The sequence below is a fragment of the Tamandua tetradactyla genome, chromosome 13, assembly GCF_023851605.1.
Source record: "Tamandua tetradactyla isolate mTamTet1 chromosome 13, mTamTet1.pri, whole genome shotgun sequence".
Lineage (NCBI taxonomy): Eukaryota > Metazoa > Chordata > Mammalia > Pilosa > Myrmecophagidae > Tamandua > Tamandua tetradactyla.
The window spans coordinates 63,963,465-63,988,026 of NC_135339.1; the positions used below are offsets into that span (position 1 = coordinate 63,963,465).

Consider the following 24,562-nt stretch of genomic DNA (forward strand, 5'->3'; position numbering starts at 1 on the left):
CACTCCCCCCTGGTTGAGAACTGCAGGGTATATAGTCTTCCCCCCAATCATTTCCTGTCCCATCTTCAGTGAAGACATGAGAGTGGTGGTTAAGGGGGAACCCCAGAGGTGGGCCCTGAAAGAATGAGAGTATGACAATCTGGGGGACAGTTATTTTAAGCATCCTGGATGCCAGAAAGCCAGGGCCAGCAGGGACAGAGCCAGCATCTTTGAATCCAGCCTGAAACTAGTGGGCCACTGACTCTGAACTTCTATTTACATCTGCCTTCCTGTTAGCCTGGCCCAGAGCACACCTGGGCCAACCTCAGCATCTCCTGCCCCTCATCTCCCTGTCATCTTTGCCCTTCCCTTCTTCATCCAGACTTTAACTCCTAACCCCTTACCCTCTTCTCTACTATCTCCTCAACTTGGGGATTCTATCAACCCCCAAGATAAGGCTCTACTTTGTGAAAAAGGAACACAGGAGGCTCTGGGAAGGCAGCTTAACTTCTGTTTCGAAGTTTGGCACCGAAACTTCTCACCTTCAGAAAAGTGGATTAAGGTCAGGCTGGACTGGGCTGGGCTGGGCTGGATTGGCTGGATTGAGGTTCTACTGCTGGGAAAGGAATTAGAGGTCAGACCTGACTAGGCTAAGGTTACAAAAGAGGCGACTGGAAGTTGTGCTGGACTAGACACTAAGGGTCCTAGGGAAGTAGCTGGGACCCTGGGGAGGGGGTGTCTTCTCCCACCCCAGCAACCCCTCTTTAACTAAAAACCTTCCAAGTAGCTGCTAAAGGCAAATGGGAGGAAACAGATCTAGGGCTCCAGAAGCAGCTGGTTCCCTGAGTTCAGGTCGTGGGGTCCCCTGTCCCTCTGGTCACCCCCTTTTCCCTAAGCAGGAAAGGGAGTCTCCAGGCCTGGGCTGATAATCTATAGCTTTCTGATGACTATCCCTACAACATACACACAAAGGACGTTAACCTGCAAAGGATGTTAACTCATTCACACAACACTGCCCAGGCAGTCCCATGACCTTAGCACAGCCATACCGCCAAGCCATGCATTTCACAATACGTCTTCAAGTAGGTGCTTTAGAATCCTACTCACACCCAGCAGTCACACCTTCTCTTTTGTTCAACACCATATCCTTAGCACCTATAATTATACCTAGCACCCCAAGAGAGCTCAATGAATATGAGGTGAAAGAATGAATTGACCAACAGACATATACATAAATGTATGCATATACATGCCCACACACAAACTTACATAACTCAAATCCAACTCAGCAGCACACATATACCCACCGACACACACACAGGCAAAAAGGTCAGACATACACCTAGTTCGACAGACTCACTGTGGGTGATACCCAGCACTCCCAGGGTGAGTTAGTGGTAGCAACTGGCTGGTAAATGTTCTTCAGTCAGGCCAGGTCTGCACAGGAGGAGGGAGGGGTGGGGGGTGTGTTTGTGTGTATGCAAATGCAGGCCTTGGGGTCTTACGTGGCACTGGGGTTGTGGGGATGAACTGGGCTGACAGCCAGGCAGGGCTAAGTAACTGCCTAGACTGAAGAGGGGGAGGGTAGCTTGTGCAACCTTCTTTCCTTTTCCTTTAAGCTAGCTGGTGCATGTGTGTCTCACAGGCCACTTAACTCCAGCTCAAGAGTGACCCCAGTGATGAGATGGTCTGAGGCTTCAGCTTCCCCTGACTGGGATGAAAATCAGGGAGTCTGGGGAATGGGTTTGCTGGGTACTAAGACCCCCTCTCCAACCCACAGCAGGTTATACCATGTCAGTCTTTTCTGATGGTGGGGGACCAGATCTGAAAGAGGTGAAGGTACAGACATGGTGGGGAATAACTACCTAGAATCTGAAAAGTGCCCTATTCCTCCTCCTAGTAACCTTTTAGACTTCCATCTTTCTATGGGGCTTCAGGCTATGCCCTAGCAACAGCCCTTGGTTATAGTCCACTCCTCCCTCAGTGTCACCATCTGTATTCAACAAGGAGATAAACAATTCTCCTATTCTCTTAATCTCCTACCCAGGGACTTAAGCATCAGAGGAGACTAGTTCATGTATCTCAGCAGGCTGGTAGGCTTGGTAAGAATTTTACTGACAAATATGACAGTCTCCTAGGCATTCTAACTGGGCAAGCTCCCCCAACCCACACTGTGAATTGGGAAGAACCCCTCCCCCAACTCCTCCCTGGACAGCTAATCTAGAGCTGTTAATACCTGGAGTGATATTCCTAGAGGATAAATTCTGATGCAAAAAAAACAACTTCTGAGGAAGATGGGGCCAGACTAGAACACCTGGAGGCAAACTTTAGGTGGCTTTTTATGATGGGGCAGATGGGTGAATCAGGAGCAACACCTGAAGAATGAGGGGAACTGTGAGAGGAGAGGGAAGGGAAATTCACAAACCCAATTTCACACCCCCGACCCAATAATTGGTTTTAGGAATTTCACAGGAAGTGGGTGGAGGGAGAATGATTTGAACCGAGTCAAGTCAGTATTGGGCATCAATGACCAATCTGGACGCTCTCAAACTGAAAAGTATCTTTATTGATCAGTACCATACATGACTCAAATAGCCCCACCCCCAAAGAAAAAGGCATTACCGTTGGAGTGGAACATCCATTTTCCCCACCCCTTCCCTCAGCTCCTGACAGAATACCCTTTCAACAGTGGCAGCTGGAGTGGAAGAAACAAGGTGAAGGGAACCTCAGAATCCAGAAGGGGAGTGGGGAAACAGGTGGTGCCAACACTTCTGGAACTGACCACAGGAAAAGGCAGGAAAGCCACACAGCTGGGTCTAGACTCATGGAACCCTGCTCTCAGCCTCATCCTGGGTCCTGAGCCTCCTTCATGTGTCCATCTACGAAATGGAGCCGAGGTTCCTTGCTGCCACCTCCTCCCTTTTATGAGGAAGAAGGGTCAGGGGGAATTAGGAGATGAAAATTCTATTTCAGCTGGGAGGCGGGGAGGAATAAGGTCCTACTTCTTCCTGGTGGGCATAGAGCTGGGAGGCCCTTAGTGGCTCCTTCCCCTCTGTGGAGGGCAGAGTAGGACTGGATATGCAGTTTGAGGGTTGGGGGAGGAAGGTCCTGGAGGAGAGTGGGTGAGCCCCTCCCCCATCCTAAGCCTGTTCAACAGAGACAAAACAAACACAGTGACAAACAAGGCTCCTTGCCCACCACACTCCCTAAAGGAAGGAGCTTCCCCCAGCCTCCCCCTTCCCCCACCCAAGACAGCTGCTCTAGTGGAGGACTTGTAAAGAATATACACACCATGGGGGTGGGGGGAAGATTGGGGGCTGGGATAGAGGGAATCACAAGCACTAGGAGGGCAGGCCAGAGTCCTGGAGGATGGGGCGACAGAGAAACAGTGTGGAGTTGTCAGAAAGGGGGATAGGTGTGGCCATGAATGGCCTCCCTAATCCATGGCATGCCTTCCCCAACTCCAGTCACCCCAAAGGAAAAGGGAAGAGAGATGGCAAAGTGTCTCCTTGGTCTGAAGCTCTCAAACTGTATAAAATGGTATTATATAACCAGCAACCCCCCACTGTCACACCCATTGGACCTAGGCCCCTCCATCTGTCAGGAGTGGGGAGGTAGTTGGACTTTTATTAGGGAGAAGGTAGGGGAAACAAGATGTTTTTTTTAAAACTTACATTTTTAATAATATTATTTTTTAAAAAAAACTTGGAGCTGGGATAGGTGGCAGAAGGGAGAAGCCCAGAGCTTTACCCCTCTACTACCAGCCACCAATGGGGAGGGCTTAGGGGAGGGGCACTCAAACAAGCCCCATAACTTTAAGTTCCTAGGGGTTGTGGGTACAGACAACCCTAAGCTTTAAGGGGGTAGAGTCAGGAGGATGGGGAACCCAGAACCTGGGGTGAGGATGGCGGCAAATGCCCTGAGGGGTGGGGGTGGTCACGTCATTTCTTAGAGGCCAGAATCCATATGGATATCCACGAATTCCCCCTTCCCCCAAAAGGCTCTGCAGAGAGGCCAGGCCCAGCCCAGGGCCACTGGGGGGCAAATCTTGGCACCTGCCCCCAGTAAGTCCAGTTCCTCCCTGAAGTGGGTAGATGGAGGCTGCTCATTTTAGATGTTCAGTCTCTTAATTCTGTCTTCTGCTCCCTGGGGCTGTGAGGGGTGGGGCAGGCAGGCAGAGCTGGGTGGACATGGCCGGTCTTTACTGGGAAGCCTGTGAGGTGGGGTTCTCCGATTTGCTTTCTTGGCTGGACGGAGGCTTGCTGTTCCAGGGGCTGTTGGCGCCCAGTGCGGGGGAGTTGTTAAAGCTGTCCTCGTCGTCAATGCCGTTGGCCGCGTCAAACTGGGTGTTCTCCAGCCGGGTGATGAGCCTCTCGTCCTCGTCCCCGAACTCCCCGCCCATCAGGGTGGGCTCCCCCACCACCATCACATCCTGAGAGTGGCGGAGGTCCCCAAACATAATCGGGGCAGGGGCTCGCCCGGCCCAAGGTGGCAGACACCCCCAGTGCCCCAATACCCACCCTGGAAGCTCAATGCCCCACCCCCTCCTCAGCCCCAAATTTAAAACCCTAACTCCTCTGACACCCTCAGCTCCTGGAATCCTTCCCACTGAAGCCCATGCCCAATAGATTCTGGGAGAGGACAATCTATTCCCCTAGCTTCTAGCCTATCTCCCTAAATTTTAGGGGTCTCCTAAACTTCTGTCCACATGTAAGAGAGGGAGCAGATGAAAAACACGTCTGTTCCAGATCCACAAACATTCAAGACTGTGAGTTCCTCTATTACAGTGTCAGTGTATCGCTCTCTGATAGTCAGTGTACCCACAAGCTGTCTGTCCTGAACGTCCGTTATGTTCTCATGGTTGTCTTCCTCCTTTACATCCTATGTTCCTGTGGCTGAGCCTATGCAACCACAGCCATGCATGTGACTGATCAGATCTCTCTCATCAGTAACAGGAGTCACCCACCCCACACTGGCAGAGTATATTGGGAAAAACCGTCCGCTTCTATGCCTGCTAGTGAGATCAGACTGGGACAGGGGTCAGGGGTCAGCAGTGGGGTAGCCCAGAAGAGAGAAGAAAGCCGAGATGCTTACAGGTACCTGGCTGGAGAGGGCGAAGGTGCTGGCTGGGCTCTTCTTCTTGCTGTTGCTGTTATTGGTATTGCCGCCCCCCGAGCTCATAGTGCTGCCCCCTGACATCTTCCGTTTCCGCCGTTTGCTGGGCTGCTGCCGTGCAGGCTCCGCTGTGTCAGACAAAGGAGACTCAAATGGGAGAGGGCTTTGGGCCCCCCATACTCCAATCTGGCTCCTAAGGCATCTGAGCCTACCCTGGTCTCAATCTTGCAGACTTGGAAGCAAGGAAAGGGCAAGGGGAGCTTCATGAAGAGATGGAGATACAGTCTTGGGGAGCAGTGTCAGATCCTGGTAGGAGCAGGTACAGGTGCAAGGCACTCACCTGGTGGTGCTACCATGCGCTGCCACTTCTGGAAAAGGCAGGTCTTGAGGCAGTCGCGAGGGCTGAGGCTGTAGGTCTTGTGGCGGGACATGAGCTCTTGCATGGGCTCGAGTATCACACAGAGCTGGGGGGTAGAGCAAGAGGTGGGCATCAGGGAAGAGACATGGAACTGAGACCAAATGGGACAGGGCAGAAACCAGGGGATCAGAGACTTACTCGGAGGTAGTTGAGAGTGGAATTAGACAGCCCACATCGGGTAATGTTTTTGGAGAGCTGATCCAGCATCTGGGGGTCCTGGGCCTAAAGAGGAAGAAAGACAAGAATATTGGCACCTGGGTTTCACCTGCTTACCTAGCCTATCACTTGAGTATCATGACATTCCTAGAACAGAAAGGGGCAGAGGCTATTATTAAACCCATTTTTCAGATGAAGAAATCCTAACCCTTCATCTAAGGTCACAGGAAACGCAGACCTTGTTCCACCCTCCCCACTGCTGACCCTCACCCTTGCTTCTTGGGTTCTGCCCGCAACTTACATGCATGGCAAGGATGCTGCGGGGGATGAGCTCTCGGTGCTGCCGGATGCTGAAGTGCCACGTCTTTATACGCATCATGTCGTCAAACATGAACTCCAGGTACAACCGGCCCTCGACACACACCTGAGGACAAGCTTGTCTCAACATACCTGAAAGTGTACCTGTTACAATTCTCTCCCACTTGCTCACAACTTCTGCCACCTGCATACAAATCTGGGTACCTAATTGTCACAGCAGTCCCTCCCCCCATATACCTGCCACACCCCTGACTCTTATACACACACATATATATACACAGGGGAAATGCTTAACAGTCTTTGTCCTTTCTCCACGTGGCTAGTAACACACCCATCTACTATAAGCTCAGTAAGGAAAGATTCTTATTCACCTGGTGTACCCATGGTGCCCAGAAAACTGTCTTACACAAATTAGGTTCTCAATAAATGCTTGTAGCATGTTGCAGCATACCTGCCCTCACTTCTCATTTTAATACTTCTCCATTGTCCCTCTCTGGGAGACAGCTGTGGGTATATATGGGGAGAGGGGAGTGGAAACAATCCCAGGTGCCTTGCTCTTCCACCTCCAGCTGGGGTGCTGACCTGGGTGAACATGGGTTTGCCATGCTGGGTCACCATGCTGCCCTGGTCACAGTCGAGGGACACAAAGTTGCTGTGGAATGCCTCCTTGGGGTGCTTAAGCACATAGTACAGCTCTGTAGCACCCCCCTCAAAGATGCTGCGGAAGTAGCGTGGGATCAAGGTCCGGCCAATGGCTGCAGAGATGGGACAAACTCTTCAGAACAGATGGACCTCAAAAGGGCCCAGACAGATGCCTGAGCCCCTGCCAAGACAGATCCACAGTCCTTAGTATATATCCCCAGTCCTTAGAAGTACACAGGAGGTGTGTACTCTCATAGCGGACTGACAAGAAGCCCAGGCCCACGAGGGACACCCAAAGGCCACTTACTATATCTCTTTGGTCCATCCTCCAGGCAGAAAGTGATGGTTAACATGGCATCATCCTCAAAGAATTCAGTCGTGAAAGCATCCCACCAGAGATTGTCACACTCCTGGGGATCACGGGCAGGGGTGGTGTTGTCACAAGACTTTCCACAGGGGTGCCCAGATGGCCCTGCCCCTCCCAGCTTATTTTCCTTTGGCCATACCTCTGTCCAGTTCTGAAGCCGTTTGTTAAGCTCGAATATTCTGTAGTCAGTTTGGTTGCCATACGGTGTGTGCCTCCTGGGAGAGTGAAGGAAGAAGGTGAAAAGGAACAGAACACCCCCACCTTCCCAGCCCCACCTCCTCCTCCCTCCCAAGTCAACTCCACTTACCCAATCCCAGGCTCCAAATATGTAGGCGGGTACATGGGAGTTGGGCTGTATAAGGGAAGAGGCTATGAGAATGGGAGTGGAAGACAAATTATGGGGGGATCACTCCCTCCCCTTTCTAGGCAGGGAGAAAGAGCTAGGAAGTGGGCAAAGACTCACCCCACATCCCGATCCAGCATGGTGCCGGGATGGAAGGGGGGGAAGGCGTTGCCGTTCGGGGGCTCCTTCGGTGAGTACAGCTTGAATGACTTTGAGGAACAACCTAGAAGGGAAAGGAAGGTGTCCCCTGAGCCTGTCTTCAGGAACTCTTCTGGAAGCCTGCTAGACTATGTGGACAATGACTGGTCTTACAGGTCTCTCTAAGTCTGATTACAGCAGGGGGGCTACCCCTGGGAACACCTATCTCTGCTTCTAAACCTGGCCCCAATCTTGCTTTATTAAGGAGGTAGGAGTATTTAGTTCTGATCCCACCCCACACCCAAGACCCACTTTCTTTATTTGGCTGAGCTCTGGATGTCAGAAGAGAAACTGAAGGTGGGAAATGTCTATACCACAGAAGGAGAATATTATCCAAACATTAGAATCTAATTTTTAAAAAAACCTTTTTATTGACAAATCTTCACACATATACATTCCATACACGATGTACAATCAATGGCTCACAATAACATCACATGATTGTGTATTCATCACCACAATCATTTTTTAGAACATTTGCATCACTCCAGAAAATAAAAACAAAAACACTCATACCATACACCTTACCCCTTCCTCTCATCGACCACTAGTATTTCTATCTACTCAATTTATTTTACCTTTTCTCACCTCTATTATTTATTTATTTTTATCCATAATTTTTTATTCATCTGTCTATACCCTCGATAAAAGGAGCATCAGACACAAGGTTTTCAAAATCACACAGTCACATTGTAAAAATTATATCTTTATACAATAGTCTTCAAGAATCAAGGCTACTGGAATACAGCTCAACAGTTTCAGGTACTTTCCTCCAGCCACTCCAATATATCATAAACTAAAAACGGATCTCTATATAATGTATAAGACTAACCTCCAGGATAACCTCTTGACTCTCAGATATCTCAGCCACTGAAAATTAATTTTGATAACTCCCCCTTTTATCTATACTTTCTTATTCAATCATCATAAGCTTGTGAGGTAGCAGGGTTGACTTTAACATTATTCCCATTTTGCAGATGAAGCAACTGAATGCTCAAAGGGACTTGGCCAAGATCAGAGCTGGTAACAGTGGAGCTAGGACTTGAGTCTAGATATTCTGATTCCCATATCCTGTAGTATTTCTACCTCCTAACACTTCCATTGCCCCCAGAGACCAAGTTTGGGGGAGGGGAGCTCTGCCAACTCCCTGCCCTCCCCCACAGTCTCAGGAGGGCAGGGGACAGAAAGATAAAGGGGGGTGGGTGCCTGTTGGGTGCCGCCCACCAGATAACCAGTAGGACCTTCTGCCTCCTCCACCAACTGCCACTCCCTTATCAGCCCAGCCCCCTCCCCCACACCCAGTATGGTTAGGGTATTGTCTCTAAATCAGAAACCCAAAGCCTCAACCTTTTTTCTCTTCAGAGACATGCAGCACAGAAGGGAGGTAGATGAGACTCCACTGAATCCCACCCTGCTCACAAATGGAAAACAGGAGGCCTGGGAAGGAGCCTAAAAATGAGGCTGTGTTCCAGGAGGGCATCGTGAGGGGCCCACCCAGTCTACGAGGCAAGGATCTTTGCTTGTGTGTGTGTTTGGGAGTGTGCATGTGTTCCCTTTTGCCCCTTGCTCAATGACACACAGTTCCTGGGGTACCATTCCCTGATGAAAGTATGGTAATTCATAGTTGAGTATAAGCCAGGTACCTCCACAACTCTGTTTTGCCCTTCCCCATCAGATAGCAGGGGAAACAGAAGCACAGCCTCAAAGGTCCTGACCCCAGCCATATCTATTTCTTCAGGTCCCCCAAACTTGGTAGCATTGGAAGGGTAGCTGCATCAGAGCCTCCCCTCTGTGTTCCTTGGGGGAAGAGACAAAGGAAGACCCCGTGCCAACATGTGTCATTTAATTCTCTCCCCAGGGCCCCCTCCTCACAATGTGGGCAAAAGGAGGTTCCCAGAGGGGCCCACACTGACAGTCTCTGAAGGTGCCAAGAGTCAGAGTCTGTGTGTGCCCACACATGTGTGAGCCTCATCCTGCCTAGCAGGCTTCCACCCTTAGCTTGCCCCAACACGCCTAACCAGGGCTAGAACCCAACAACTGCAGGCAGGATCAGGGTGCCCGCAACAGGCCCCCAACCCGTGCATGAGCTCTCATGGGCCACATCCACATGTGCGCTGCACAACATACACAGCCTTCAAGTGCCAGCCTGGACTGAATGAGCCTGTGTTTTCAGGACAGAGACAGATGTCACCCCACCCCCAGACTCTACACTCCAGAGAGGTAGACTAAGGCCACACAGGAAGCCAAAGATCACACAGACCATCAGAGGCCAAGCCTGGGCAATGAATCTCAGAGTCTAGATTCTCAGACGTGGCCCTTGTTCCCAACCGTGCTGCCCTTCCCACCAAAGCAAATTGCCTCTGTCCCCTTTAGGGACACCTGAAGAAATGTATTTGCTCAAGACCCTAAAGAGAAGGGAAGCAGGACACTTGGGTTCCTCTCCAATTCTGAAAAGAAAAAAAAGTCCTAGGACCTCAGTTTATTTCTCTAAGAAATGAGAGGCATTGCTGGGGCTGGGAAAATAGTACCGAGGCCCTAAAGCCCAGAGCTCTGGGGCCTCTGTTTGCACCTCCAGTAAGTGAACACAAACAAAACTCAGCATCTCTCCCAGTCACGGCAACTCCCAGTAGCCCCAGCATCAGGACTTGGGAGTGAGAAGGGGGGGGAGGGAACATCACCCAGACCATCTGTCCCTGTTGCTGCCTGTCCCCAGCAGCAAGGATAGAGGGGGCAAGTTGGAGGGTGGGGATGTACGGAATGTGTCATACACCCTTGGAGTCAGACATACCCTGACCCCTCAGCATTCTGGGAGCCCTAGGAAAGGGGAGAGCAGTGGAGGGGCTGAGAACTAGTAAAGTTTTCTCAGGATGGAAGTTGTATCCTGGGGCTGAGGGGGTACCTCCAGCTGGGCATATCCATGGTAACCAGCCTAACCTGAGGGCAGGCCTCCTTCCTGTTAGGGATGACCATAGGTAACAGGCCTGAGAGTCCCCAGCCTCAGAGAGGCGGGGCACAGCTTCCCCAGCCAGCATACAAGGCCTGGGCCAGACTGAGCACCTTCCGCCCACCCCCAACAGGCTTGCAGGGTGCCCAGACTTACCTGAGAGAACTGAGGGAGCCAGGAGAGGTGAGGGGAGCGGCTTGAAGCCCAGAGGGGCCCTAGCAAGGGTGAAGGCTGAAGGGGGGCCAACTTCAGCCGCTCATGTCTCAAGTGGGACAGGCAGGCCTGGCTGGGAGCTCCACTCCGCCGGCCGCACAAAGACTCACACGCACAGCCTCGGCCGCTTAGCGGCGGCCACAGCCCGGGGGGAAAGTTACAATGGCCACCGGGCCGGGGGCCGGAGGCCAGGGGGCCGGCCTGGGGGGCGGGGGGCCGCGGGGAGTCCGGAGCTTTCTTTGTTTGCAAGGTTTCCCTCAACAATGGCTGCTCCGCTCTTTCCTCTCTCCTCCTCCTCCTCCTCGGCTCTCCCCGCCGCCGCCTCTAGCTGCCTCTGCCTCCAAGCAGCCCGCCCGCCCTCCCCAGGCCACTGGGCCTCTCTGCTGGGGGCACCAGGACAGTCGGGGCCTGGCACTCACACTCACTCGCACACTTACAGAGACACACACACAGACACACACACACAGACACACACAGCGCCCGCCGGCTCCCTTCCTTTCCTCCCTTTCTCTCCCTCCCTCCTCGCTCGCTCTCTCGGAGTCTCTCTCAGAATGAGGCCCCAGGGCGGGCGGAGGGTGGAGCTGCCCCACCGGCCCCGCCCCCTCCCTGCGAGGGAGAGGAAGGAGAGGGAGGGACTGCTGAGAAAAACAAAAGAGAGACAGAGACTGGGAGAGACAGGAGCCGAAGAGATGCACACAGAACAGATTGGGCAGGGAGAGACCTAAGTGGAGGAGAGGCCTGCGGGGGCCAGGAACGATATGCGACCCCCACTCCAGCTCCAGGTGGGGAGCTCAGGGGTGAGTTGGGGAGTTAAAGCCACAGACAGGGATGGAGGACGTTGCTTACTTCCCTACAGAATCACAACACCTTCCAACCACCCCTTAAACCTCCCCCCATTTCTCCCTCTCTGTGATCTCTCAGGTTGAAGGCTGGCCTGGACTGCCACTCTGAGCTTAAACCCCTGGTGAAATCCCAGAGCAGCTGGGGGGAGGCTCTAGGGGGTTATTTTTGACAGAGAGACATTCTGACTTCAGCCTGTAAACACTGATTGAAGGAAGGGACACACTCCAGGCTTCCCTGCCCCCAACCCAGCTAAGTTCCATGCCCTGACTCAGAGCCTTCTTAACAGGAAGTCCCTTCAACCCCCCCCCCACACACACACACACTAAAACCACGTGGGTATCATGGAAGGGGCTGTCAAAGCTAGGAAAAACATCCCCATCTGAGGGTCCCCATAAGGGGCCTTGTCTGCTACTGAGTCCTTCTCCCCAACCAACCCTGGGTATGTGGTTACTGGGGTAGGGCTTGTTTTCCAAATCAGTGAGGACATCCCAAAGGAGGAGGTATTTTCTAAAACTTGGATAGTGATCCAAGTCCTACAACAGGGGCAGAAAGGAAAAGGAATGGGATATGTGCAAACACACACACACACACACACACACACACACACACACACATATGGGGTGGGGAGGGGGAGTGGTATGTGCAGGCAAGACCTACTTTTTTTTGCAATTTAAGTCACTACTTTCTACTCCCTACACTCCTCCTTCCATATTCACACACAACTGAAGACAGGATTTCCCCATGACATCCACACCAAATAACACATCTCACATTCACACAAATCAGTACCGTATACACACTGCAACCTGTAATATACTAAGTATACCCAAACCTAGGAAACATACACATACACAGCCTGTATCAGACCCTGACCTCCATACACAATAGGGCCTATGACACACATGTACCGTGACCAAATACACACCAAAACTGCATCATACCCCGAGCTTGTGACAGACTATCACATACACACAGTGACCACTTATTACAGAGGGACTCACCTTACAAACCACACTCCTGAAAACCAGCACACCACTCCCCATCACAGCCTGGCCATATGATATAGCTTAGCATCCACAAACACATGGAAAGCTATGACATACAGCCAAACTTGGCAACATACTGCCTACCACCAGGACATAACTTTCCTACTGACTCCCAAATTCTGGGATAACCACATTCCTCCCCCACAGATATTGTTTGTTTTATGCCTTTAAACTTCCCAAAGTGCATTCACACACAGTATCTCAAGGGATCCTTATAATACACAGGGCCAAATATTATTTCAACTTGAACAGATCACAGTGGGAGAGGGCCTGAAGCTGGAACCCTGGACCTCTAACCTCACTCTACATAAGCTCAGCCATTCCTACTCCCTTCCCCCTCCAAGGAATGGTCACTCCAGATCTAAAATGTCTGTCCACATGGGAAGGGGGATTGGATGTGTGCTTTAGCTTCTGTCCCCAGCCCAAAGGTTCAGAACTCAGAATCCCAACCCAGCCTGTCTCCTAAATGTGAGGGAGAAGAGCCCCTAAGTGCCAAGATGTATCAAGACTCTGGCATTTTGTACAAAACAGGCCCCCTTCTAGTTCCCCTTCTTTAGAAAATGTGGTCCTTTCTCAGAATTGACCCTAATTCCCCCAGAGGAGGTCCAGCTAAAGAGAACAAGTCTGAGTTGGGAGGCCCTAAAATTGGTGAGGAGAGGGTAGGGAGCAAAGAAAGCAGGGAGCAGCAAAGAACGACAAATGTGATAAGGCAGAGCACCCTCCTAGAGGTAGGGTACCACAGGGCACAGTTTGCCCAGTCCACAGGATGAGGTACCAGCACTACCCCCTACCCGGGCCCCTGGGGCTCCCTGACCCAGGCCTCCACCGTGCCTGCCCCCCTTCCTTTGTCTGTGCCCGGCCTCCCGTTGGCCTGGCGCTCTGCCATCCTCTTCTCCTGGCTCTCAGCCGCCACCACTGCTGCTTCCTCCCCTCCCCCTACTCCTCCCTGTGTTAACCCTTCTGAGCCACACGCTGCCCCAGACAGGCCCCGGTCCCCCTCGGCATCCCGCCTGGGGTGAGGAACCTTAGCAGAGGTTCTCCCTGTTCTTGGCCATTTCAGTCCCAAAAACTGTTTGGAATCTCCAACTAGGACTGTGGGAGCTGGGTGTGTGTATATGTGTGTGTATGTCGGATATGTGTATCTTGTGGTGTTTCTGGATATGCATATGTGTGGGTCTGTGTATGCTCTGGCTTCCCTCAATCACATGTGTGGGGCATGTGCTGTCTCTGCTGGGCTGGGGGAGGAGGAGGGGCCAGGAGACAGCAGAGCACAAAGGAGAGACTCAGGCAGGCAGGCAGCAGGCCCGGTGGCCCACCAGGGTGCCTCAGGGGCCCCCACGACAGAGCTGCTCAAGGGAGTAGGGGGGATGGACTTTGACTCTTACATGCTACCACGATGCCCCTGTGTTCAAGCACGTGTTCCTACCCACCCATGCAAGTCTGGCCCCCTCCCACACCCCAACTCCTACCATTCCCCTCCTCCAGACCATTCTCCAGCCCCTCCCAATGTGAGTCTCCCTGAAGTTTAACCTCCCTCCATCTGTCAGCCATAGTTCTTCATAGTTAGCAAAAAGACACCCCCTCTTCCCCAACTATAGCCATCTTTTGCCATTTCTCCCATAGCTAGGCCACCAGACATACAAACGGAACATGACTTTTGGGGCACTGAGTGAAGTTGTTGTCCCCCCCCCCAACACATTTGCCCCTGGGCCTGAGTCCTCTTCCTGACCTCACGGCTGTTCTCAGAAAAATTGAGGGGGAAACTTTCTCCTTCCTTCCACTAGACTTACGCATCCTGTCCCAACTTCAGGGCCAATGAACGTCCAATCCACCTCCAACCTGACAAACCCTCCTTACCCACCTCCTACCCACTCTTTGTGGGAACCAAGAATCTAGAATTTAGAAGTCTTGTCAGAGCTTTAGTTTCTGCTATGTGGTGATGGCAGGTCTAGGGCCATGGGGTGGGCTCAAAGCATGGATGGACATAAAGGGGAACACACGCATGTGGGCAATTATAAAGGAAAACACAAACACACAAACATGCACACCAATTGGTAAGGGGAGGGGCGATGGGGCCAGCCAGGATTGCAATTTAGCAACTCTTCCCCCTCCTCTCCTGGCTATTTCAGACCCTCAGGCAATACTGATTTTTTTCTGGGCCCCTGGCCCTTAATGATCAGTTTCAACAGACACTTTAAGTGGGTTCCCAGCCCAGCCCAGCCCAGCTTGCCAGGGTCACGTGATTTTTAAGGAAGCGTCCATACTGGAAGCTTCCTTTGGGGATTTTTTTGGGGGAGGTCTGGTTGTGGGATATGGGCCTCCCAGAGAACAGGGCATCTGGTGAAGGCAAAGAGGTCCAAACCAGGCTGGATTCAGGAGAAAGCAGACTCCACTTGGGACAGAAATGGGGTCCTACAGTTAAAGGACCCAGAAGTCCTGGAAATAGGGATAGACAGTGCTCTGAGTCCCTCTGAAGACTACCCATCAAGTCATGTGGCCCCTCGCTGTCCTCTTGGTAGCAAGGTAGAGAGCCCCCACCTCCCACTCCCAGGACAGAATTCAAAGCCAGGTTATTATCACTGGCAGGAGCTGATAATGTGTTTTGGGGCAGGAAGGGGTCTGAGCCTGGGTTTTCTCTCAAATTCGCACTTTGGGATTAAGTGCTGCTCTCCCAACTCAACTTTCCATTCTATTTTCCAGCCTACCTGAGGCTGCCACATTCCCCCTCCCACTAGAGCAGAGATGTCAGACCCAAAGGTGCAATTATCTGGCACCCTCTAGGAGTACCTCCCGTCCCTCCAGAGGGCCAACCTTCCCTGACAACAGTGTGTGGGGGGTGGATATGGGCCCCAACCAATCCCTCCACCAAAACACGGTTCCCAAAAACAGCCTAGGGGAGGAGTTGTCACAGAATATGAAAGAGAGAATAGGCATCAGGGAAGAGGGGGCAACCCAAACCAGCCAATCACAACTCTATGATGACCTGAGGGTGGGGGTGGGGGTCAAAAGTCCAGAGTCACTTCTGATTGGCTAACACCCTGGAATTCTGGGAATTTCAGCCCCCCCAAACCCCTTTCCCAATTATTACCCCCACCCCCACCACACACACACACACACACACATACACACAAGCTACCCCCCACTCCCCCTCCTCGTGCTCTGGGCTGATACGCATTTACACAGTTGGGGCAAACCAAACCCCGACTGAGACCCCGTATACCCCTTACAGCTCCCGACCTCCCCCATGCCATTGACGCACCCCCCACAAGTTCTCGCAAAACAAGGGGTAAGGGGTCCATCGGGAAGGTTGGGGAGGGAGGGACCGGGCGGCGCGCGCCCCACTTACCAGGGCAGGCACAGCCTACTGACATCTTCACATCGCCCGCCGCTGGGGGCCCAGCCGAGTCACGGTGCCCGCCCCGCGCGGGGACAGGCCGGGCATGAGCCGCCGCCGCCTCCCGCGGCCCCCGCTGGCCCCGCCACCCGCCCGACCCGGCTTCGGCCCGGTGCTGGCGGCCCCTGGCTGCAGCGAGGGGCCTGTCAGGCGCGGAGCAGACAGGAAGGAAGCCAGGCAGGAAGGCGAGCTGCCTCTGCGTGTTGCGCGCGGGTGTGCGTCCCCGGAGTGTGTGTCCGTGTGTGCGCGTGTGCGTGTCTGTGCGCTCCCGCCGCCCTCCCCGCCGCTGCCGCCGCGGCTCGGCCACCCCCCTCCCTCTCGCAGGCGCCGGCTCTCCAGCCCCAACCGGGCTGGGCCGGGCTGGGCCTTATTAATATGCTAATTGTCCTGCTAGTGGGAGGGGAGATCCGTGTCAAAGTGACCCGGGCGAGCGCGTAGAGAACTACGACGTGCGTGCGCCGCGCGGCGGACAGGCGGGCTGTGAGGGGCTGGGAGCGTTCAGGGAATGGCAGGCATGTGACGCAGCTTTTAAAAAAGGAGACAGAGGCAGAGACCCCGGAGAGGGAGGGCGAAGGGGAGGGAAAGGAGGCGAAGCCTCATACTCGGTGTCTATCCTCAGGGCGCTGCCGGGTTGGGAGCGTAGACGAGCAGGAGCGGGAGCTCGGGCTGGGGGAGGCGGAGCCAGCGTGGGCGGTGAGGTGTAGCTCTCTCTCTCCAACCCCTAGCCGCGCTGCGAGAGGGAAAAGGGACTGCTGACCCCCTCCTTTTCCGCCTGTGCTCCCTGCGGAGACCACGCTCTTACTCTGGAGGCCTCTAGTTACGCGCCCCCATCCCAACCTGGGTGGGAAAGGAGGCATGATCTTAATTCTTGCAGCAACCCCTCAATCCCTCTCCCTAAATTAACCAGTTTTCTCTTGCCTGCTAAACCAGTTGGGACTAGAGCTAAAGGGGTTAATTAAGTGGGGTCCCCGCCCTCCGCCGCCTAAGGGCCTGAGATCTGTGACCCTTGTTTTGCAGAGTGTAAAGGGAACTGCAGATTGGCCACCAGGTTGGACTGGGGAGGGGGGCGTCCTTCCCCTGTGCAGGCTCTGGATACGCGTAAGATACGCTCATCCCTTCCTCCCTTTCCCGGCCTCGCCCCCATTCCACCCCACCTCACGCTGGAGGCTGCTTTCCTGTGAGCGCCTCGAAGACTAAGGAGAACTGGAAGCAGACCCCTCTAGTGCCCCCTACCCATAAGGGCAGGGACCGTGGGCGGGGTGAGGTGGAGGGCGCGATGGTCTGGATCGTCAAGGTTAGAAGCACTCCGTCCCTTGGAAGGGGCCTCCCAACCCTCAGGTACTCCTCAAGGACTCCCCACCCAAGCCCTGGGAGGCGTGAGGGGTGTGTGGGGGGGTGGGCTCCATCTCCATCTCTTCCCGAAAGCCCAACCTTAACTGCCTCATAAACAGGAAATAGTAGGGAGGAGGAAGGGGAGCGGCCTGGAGGAGGGAGTTGGCCCCCTCCCTCCTAGGGGGTCTCCCGCTGCTAGCTTCTCTCCTTCCTTAAGCTTCAGGGTGGGCTCCAGGATCGAACGCTGTGTGTCTCGGCTGGTGTCCCCCCTAGGGCATCTGGGTCAGACTAAGTAGAAGGTCCCCCCCTTTGTTACTGGGTTTGGTTGAGAGGCTGTTTGGTTACCTCACTTCTGCCCAGAGTCTGCACAGCTGGCTTGACTGGCTGTGGGAGGGTTACAGATGTGGAGGCTTAAGTGTTTGCAAAAACTCCTCTCCGCCTTAGCTTTTTATGAGGGAGCACCCCAGTGATAGCAGGATGCAGAGTCTAGGGGTTGGAAAAAAGGGCTTGCCTAGGGATGGGGACCCCTCCCTTGTGCTAGAAGAGAATGTGGAGGAGGGGAGCTGTGAGCACTGCCACACACTAACTCGACACATTCCCATCCACATTATGTATTCCCAACCCCCATCTGGACGAGAGGAACATGATTGATGCTTACACACACACACACACACAAGTATTTCCTTGGCAGCATCCTGTGCCATCTCCTTCCCACATTCCCCCTAAGCAGAGGTCAGCACTGGAGGGAGTAGAGGGAACCTAAAGCAACAGAACACTGGTCTGGAATTTTGGAGACCTGCGTTTGAACTCCATCTTTGCCCCTAACTAGTTGAATAACCTCTGACGAATGACTTCTCTACTCAGCCCTAGCTTTGCCCTCTAGAATTGGTACTGTAGTTGGTATATACCCAGGCATCTAGGGCAACCACCTGTGTAGTCAATGTTCTATGTACATTAGTTCCTTTCTGCTTTCTTTGAGGTTATCTTTTATTCCTCTAGGAAGGGGCTAGATTGGAAGATTGGAGGTTTCATGGGGAGAACGGTACCTGCCTTGATCCCCTCCACTCCCTACTGTTCAGGAATTTGCCTTCCCTGTATCCTGTGACCACATGCCCCTAAGGCCACTCATTCCAAACAACTAGCTTGGCCAGATTCCATGGTGATCACCGATCATCTGGGTGTTATGAGGGGAATTACAACCCACCTTTTACAGAGGTCTTTTGCCTCCTCTAAATCTGAGGTTCCCTTCTCCTAGATTACATATATGGAAAGTGGAAGGTAGGGGAGGAAGGAAAAAAGAACCAACATTTTTTGAGTATGCACCACACGCCAGGCACTGCTCTAGGCGTTTCACACTTGAGATTTTATTTACTTCTCAGGAGGACCTTTGGAGGAAGGTGCTATTACCCCCATTGAACAGGTAAGAAAACAGAGGCTCAGTGAGGTTAATAAATTTAAACTTGCCTGTAACTCTATTTTCCCCTCTTCTTCACCTACTCACTGGTTAATGCCTCCTTAAAACCTCAGTCATAGCTTCACCTCCTCAGGGAAGGGTATCCCTCCAACCCCCACTCCAGTTGCTCTGGTGACTCTATTTCCTTTTAGGAAATAACCATCTCAATTAACATAAGTGATTTTGGTTTCTTGAGGAACCAGGTTCGGGGAGGTTAAATAATTTGCCCAAGTTCACACAGCTAACAAGCACGTGACCCAGTGCCCCTTCTCCCTGCCTGGGTAAGATGAGGTGGAATGTGAGAGACAAGAGAACCTTTCTGGAGCAGCTCTGGCAATTGTGGTATAAGCAAAAATGGGAAGAGAATTCACAGAGGCCTGGCAGACAGACCTATGTGGAAGGTTTTTAACTAATGACGTTGTCCTGGAAGACAAGAGGCTTGGCCTATTTGGATGGATGTTTATGAGCATCCAGTATATTTTAATACCAGTGATTAATGCAAGCTGGCCTGTGGACACTGGATGTGAAGCAAAGAAGAGTGTACTGAGAAAAGGTGAGTTGAAGAAAGGAAGGAGGGAAGAAGAGACCCACAAAGAGACAGAGCAGAAGCAACCGCTGGGTTCACTACAGAAGAGGTGCCCTCCCTCCTCCCAACTCCTTGGACCTCTCCCATCTAACTCCCTCTCCTGAACTTGGCCTTCCATAGTTTCCTTAACCCCTTCAAATATTTATTGGCATTGCTCTTTCTCTCAAGGACGAATCTTCTTTACCATTCACATAAAAAATGAAATGTAAAAAATAAAAATTAAATTTAAATTTAAAAATATGATATGTATCTCATTGATGGCTATGCCCCCAGCATATAACAGAATGCCTAGAACCTAGTGTGTGTCCTCTAACATTTAGGCATTACAAGAATTCTAATAGGATTTATCTTCCACTGTTCCAACACTTGACTCCTTCCACTGTTGCCCATTCACCATCATCATCAACATTTACCACCATCATTCCTCCTTCTCCAAAAGCAATTTCTCAAAATGCAGAAGAAACTCCTGGGAAACCAGTTAAACATAAAGAAGTTCTCACATTCGGATGTACCAAATCATATCTCTGGAGAAGAATCTTGGAATTTGCCTTTTTAAAAGGTTTCTTAGGTGATTCTGATGCCTGCCAATATAGGGAATCAGTCTTCTAGAATGGTCCCTGCCCTTCAAAGCCTTCCCATAAAAGGTGGATGGAGCCTAATCACTCATCTCACCTTCCATCAGCAATTGCTTAGTATGGTGGGGCTATATACTGTGTAGGGGGCTATATAGCATGTAGGAACTAAGGAGACAAAACAGTAATTTATGAGCCATATACCCTTGGACTTAATCTTTCTTTAGCTTCAATTTCCTCATCAGTAGAATGGGAATAGTAATTCCTGCTTTTCTAATTCTTCTTGGAATGTTGCAAGGATTCAAGGATAGATGACATTTAGCTGAGGATTATAAACCTATCTCCAAAAGTGGGTTGTTTGGGGCTAAAAATAGTGCAAAAAGGGATGTTGCCTGAAGCATTGCAGCTCACTGGTAATATAATTGCAACCCAGGTATATTAACTATTGCATTGTAAGGACCCCAGAATTTACCAGCTTAAAACAACAAACTCCTATTATCTCACAGTTTCTGAGGGTCAGGAATCCTGGCATGTCTTTGTCCAGTGGTTCTGCTTTAGAATATCTCACAAGGTTGCAGTCAAACTCTCACCTGGAGAATCTACTTCCAAGTTCACTCACTTGGTTGTTGACAAGCCTCAGTTCTTCAGTGACTGTTGGCCAGAGGTTTCAATTTTTTGTCACATGGACATCTTTATAGGACTGCTCACAATACCAGAGAACCAGAGCATCTAAGACAAAAGCCAAAGTATTTTTATACCCTAATCTTGGAACTGACATATCATTACTTCTGCCTTATGCTATTGGTCACAAAGACCAATTCGGGGACAGTATGGGAGTGGACTGCATATGAATGTGAATAATGGGAGGCAGCAATCGTTGGGGATCATCTTAAGAGGTTCCTACCACACCAAGTTGGTCCTCCGCATTGCAGCTCTGGCAATTCAATGTAGGCAGTATATATCAGAATTCATCAGATTCAAAAGGCTGACTCACTGGACAACGATGGGTATTAAATGTATGAATATAAGAGTGTTTTTGCATAAGGGAGAATAAATGAATGTCGACATTGCAAGGTGTTAAAAATGGAATGGTATACAGGAAAAAATACAATCAATGCAAGCTAGAGTCTGTAGTCAGCTTTGTAATATGCTTCCAGTGAATGTAACAAAGGCATTATGCCAAAATGAAATGTCAACAAGTGGGGGATATGCGGGAAGGGTATGGTATTCCTTGCAGAAGAAAAGGAGATATCTTCAGGTAGCTTGCGGTGGGAAAGGCATGGCCATCTGATTATACCAGTAACCACTGATTTTTTTACTTAGGTTGGATTGTACAATGTCCAAATAAAATTGTTTAAAAATGAACAGAGAGGGCAAGACACGGTGGCTCAGCAGGCAGAGTTCTTGCCTGCCATGTTGGAGACCCCAGTTTGATTCCTGGTGCCTGCCCGTGCAAAAAATAAATAAATAAATCTCAAAAAAATGAACAGAGAGAAACAAGTGCTGGAGAAAATGTGGGAAAAGAGACTTACCTATTTATAGTCAGTAGGAACACTGAGAGCTGCAGCCCCTCTGGAGGGCAGCGTTGGTGGTTCCACAGGAGGCTAGGAGTGGGGTTGCCATATGATCCTGCAACCCCCATTGCAATGTATATACCTGGAGGAACTGAGAATGGGGACATGAATGGACGTTTGCACACTGGTGTTTATGGTGACATTGTTCATGATTTGCAATGCAATGCATGGAGGTGGCCTAGGATACAATGACTGAGGAAAACCATGTGTATACATACAACAAACTGCTCAGCAGCTGCAAGAAGGAATGAAGTTGTGAGGCCGCAACTAGGTGAATGAACCTTGAGAATGGAATGTTGAATGAGATGTCAGAAACAAAATGACAAATGTTATCATTCCTCACTCATATGGACTAACTACAATATACAAACTCTGAGAATTGAAGTCAAGAGCATGGATTATCAAGTTGGAGCCTATTGTGAGGGGTCCTAGATTATAAGCTCTTAGAGTAGTTACATCTATTCTGGAGCTGTAGTTCTAAATTCTGTAGTTTCTAAATTCTTTATTTCTAAGTTCTGAGATACTGAGCTATTTGCGTATAACTTGGTCATTCCCTAAAACTTTGGGTATTTATGTGACTTTTGAGCCTCAAAGTTAGAGCTCTGAACCTATGAAAGTCAGCATTACCCCGTACAGCAAGTGTCTAAAAAGTTGAAAAAGGGATCAGACCTCGACTAGAGATATGAATGAAGCTGATCTGGATAGGACTGAGATAAATCAGAATGCAGGGTAAAGGATCATATGATCTATATTTTAAAACCTCAATTTCTGTGTGAGACTAAAGAAAGATGTTTATTTGGTGCAAAATTTATATTTTGGGTAGTGCATTATATAATTTAACTTGTATGGTCAGTTTATTCAAACACTGTAATTACATGGAATCTTGAATATGACATGAGATCTTTTTGGTTTGTACAAGTTAGTGTGATGCCCCTATATATCCCAGAGTAATTTGGTCGGAGAATAAAAAAACTATTTGCAAAGCGCCCTTGGGGGACTGGGGAGAAAGGAGGAAATTCAACTTCCCCATCTGGGGAATTCCTGATATTCTCACAAGCAGTAGGAACAATTGGCTGAGCCTTTGATCTTGGAGTTCACCCCTATGAAACTTATTCCTGCAAAGGAAAAGCCAAGCTTACCTGTAATTATGTCTAAGAATCATCCCCAGAGAACCTCTTTTGTTGCTCAGATGTGGCCTCTCTTTCTAATCCAACTCAGCAAGTGAACTCACTGCCCTCCCCCGTTATGTGGGACGTGACTCCAGGGGTGTAAATCTCCCTGGCAACGTGGGACATGACTCCCAGAGATGAGCAGGGACCCAGCATCATGAGATTGAGGAAGACAAGAATTTTTTTTTTTCACAATCACACAGTCACATTGAGAAAGCTCTATACAATCATCTTCAAGAAAGATGGCTACTGGAACATAGCTCTACAGTTTCAGGAACTTCCCTCTAGCCTCTCTAATACACTAAACTAAACTTTTTAGTTTAGTCTCTAATACACTAAACTAAACTTTTTAGTTTAGTTTTTTAAACTAAAAAGGGGATATCTATCTATATAATGCATAAGAATAACCTCCAGGATAACCTCTCGACTCTGAAATCTCGCAGGCTCTGACACTTCATTTTGTCTCATTTCTCTCTTCTTCCTTTCAGTCAAGAAGGTTTTCTCAATCCCTTGATACTGAGTTCCAGCTCATTCTAGGATTTCTATCCCATGTTGCCAGGGAGGTTTACACCCCTTGGGAATCATGTCCAACATAGAGAAGGGGAGGGCAGTGAGTTTGTTTTCTGGGTTGGCTGAAAGAGAGAAAGGCCACATCTGAGAAACAAAAGAGGTTCTCTTGGGGGTGACTCTTAAGCCTAATTTTAAGCAGGCTTAGCCTATCCTTTGCAAGGATAAGTTTCATATGAATAAACCCCAAAATTGAGGGTTCGGCCTATTGATTTTGCTGTCCTCACTGCTTGCGAGAATATCAGGCCCTCTTCAAATGGGGAAGTTGAATTTTCCCCCTTTCTTGCTATTCCCTCAAGGGGACTTTGCAAATACTTCTTTATTCACTATTCATATCACTCTGGGATTTGTCGGGGCATCGCACTGGACAAACCCACTGAATCTTATGCCCTATTCAAGGTTCCATGTACTTATGGTGTTCAATAACCTGTCCATATAAGTTATATTAGGAAATGCACTAGTCAAAATATAAATTTTGTACCAAATAAACATTTTTTTGCTTTAGTCTCACACAGAAGTTGAAGTTTTAAAATATGAATGTTCATCTATTGAGAAAGATTTCTTGACCAAAAGGGGGAAGAGAGAAATGAAACAAAACAAAGGTTCAGTAGCTGAGAGAGTTCAAAGAGTCAGGAGGTTATCTTGGAGGTTATTCCTATGCATTATACAGACATCCTTTTTAAGTTTATGGTATATTGGAGTGGCCAGAGGGAAGTACCTGAAATTGTTAAGCTGTGTTCCAGTAGCCTTGACTCCTGAAGATGATTGTATAACTAACTATATAGCTTTTATAACATGACTGTGTTATTGTGAAAACCTTGTGGCTGATGAACTCTTTATCCAGGGGATGGACAGATGATTAAGAAAATATGGATACAAAAATAAATAATAGGGGGGTTGATGGATAAAAAAAATTGGGTAGATTAAAATACTAGTGGTCATTGAGTGGGAGCCGTAGTGGGTATGAAACATGCGTTTTTTTTTTCCTTTTTATTTATTTTTCTGGAGTGATGCGAATGTTCTAAAAATGATCTTGGTGATGAATACACAAATATGTGATGGTATTGTGAGTCATTGATTGTACAGCATGTATGGACTGTGTGTGTGTGGAGATTTGTCAATAAAATATTTAAAAAAAATAAAACAAAACAAAAATAAATAAATAATGGGGTAGATAAGGGATAAAGATAATTGGGTAGATTGAAATACTGGTGGTCAATGAGAGGGAACAGTAAGGGGTATGGGATGTATGAGTTTTTCTTTTTTTTGTCTTTTTCTGGAGTGACGACATATTCTAAAAATAGTCATGGTGATTAATGCACAACTATGTGAT

At 49.9% G+C, this 24,562-nt stretch overlaps 1 protein-coding gene across 3 annotated transcripts; it reads right to left on the reverse strand.

The window, feature by feature from the left end:
• Window positions 1-2,524: 2,524 nt before the first annotated feature.
• LDB1 (LIM domain binding 1) lies at window positions 2,525-16,051 on the reverse strand. Of its 3 annotated transcripts, none has more exons than XM_077125828.1 (11): window positions 15,929-16,051; window positions 7,459-7,561; window positions 7,303-7,347; window positions 7,135-7,210; window positions 6,936-7,038; window positions 6,569-6,741; window positions 5,970-6,092; window positions 5,651-5,734; window positions 5,435-5,558; window positions 5,080-5,222; window positions 2,525-4,411 (listed from the first exon to the last, which is right to left on the reverse strand). In XM_077125828.1, exons 1-11 carry the CDS (start codon window positions 15,951-15,953, stop codon window positions 4,181-4,183), a joined length of 1,230 nt encoding a protein of 409 aa, XP_076981943.1. In that variant the 5' UTR covers window positions 15,954-16,051; the 3' UTR covers window positions 2,525-4,180. The 3 variants fall into 3 exon arrangements, with proteins under 3 accessions (XP_076981943.1, XP_076981941.1, XP_076981942.1); XM_077125826.1 differs by having other exon boundaries at window positions 5,074-5,222; window positions 15,929-16,029; XM_077125827.1 differs by lacking the exon at window positions 15,929-16,051 and adding an exon at window positions 10,637-10,840 and having other exon boundaries at window positions 5,074-5,222.
• Window positions 16,052-24,562: the final 8,511 nt, after the last annotated feature.

Excerpts from the sequence above, each read along its gene's own strand:
- LDB1 (XM_077125826.1), bottom strand. The coding sequence starts at position 15,953 with ATGTCAGTAGGCTGTGCCTGCCCTG. Across the intron at positions 5,223-5,434 it reads GCGCATGGTAGCACCACCAG|CGGAGCCTGCACGGCAGCAG; the intron begins GTGAGTGCCTTG and ends TGTCTGACACAG. Across the intron at positions 4,412-5,073 it reads CCCTCTCCAGCCAGGTACCT|GATGTGATGGTGGTGGGGGA; the intron begins GTAAGCATCTCG and ends CGCCACTCTCAG.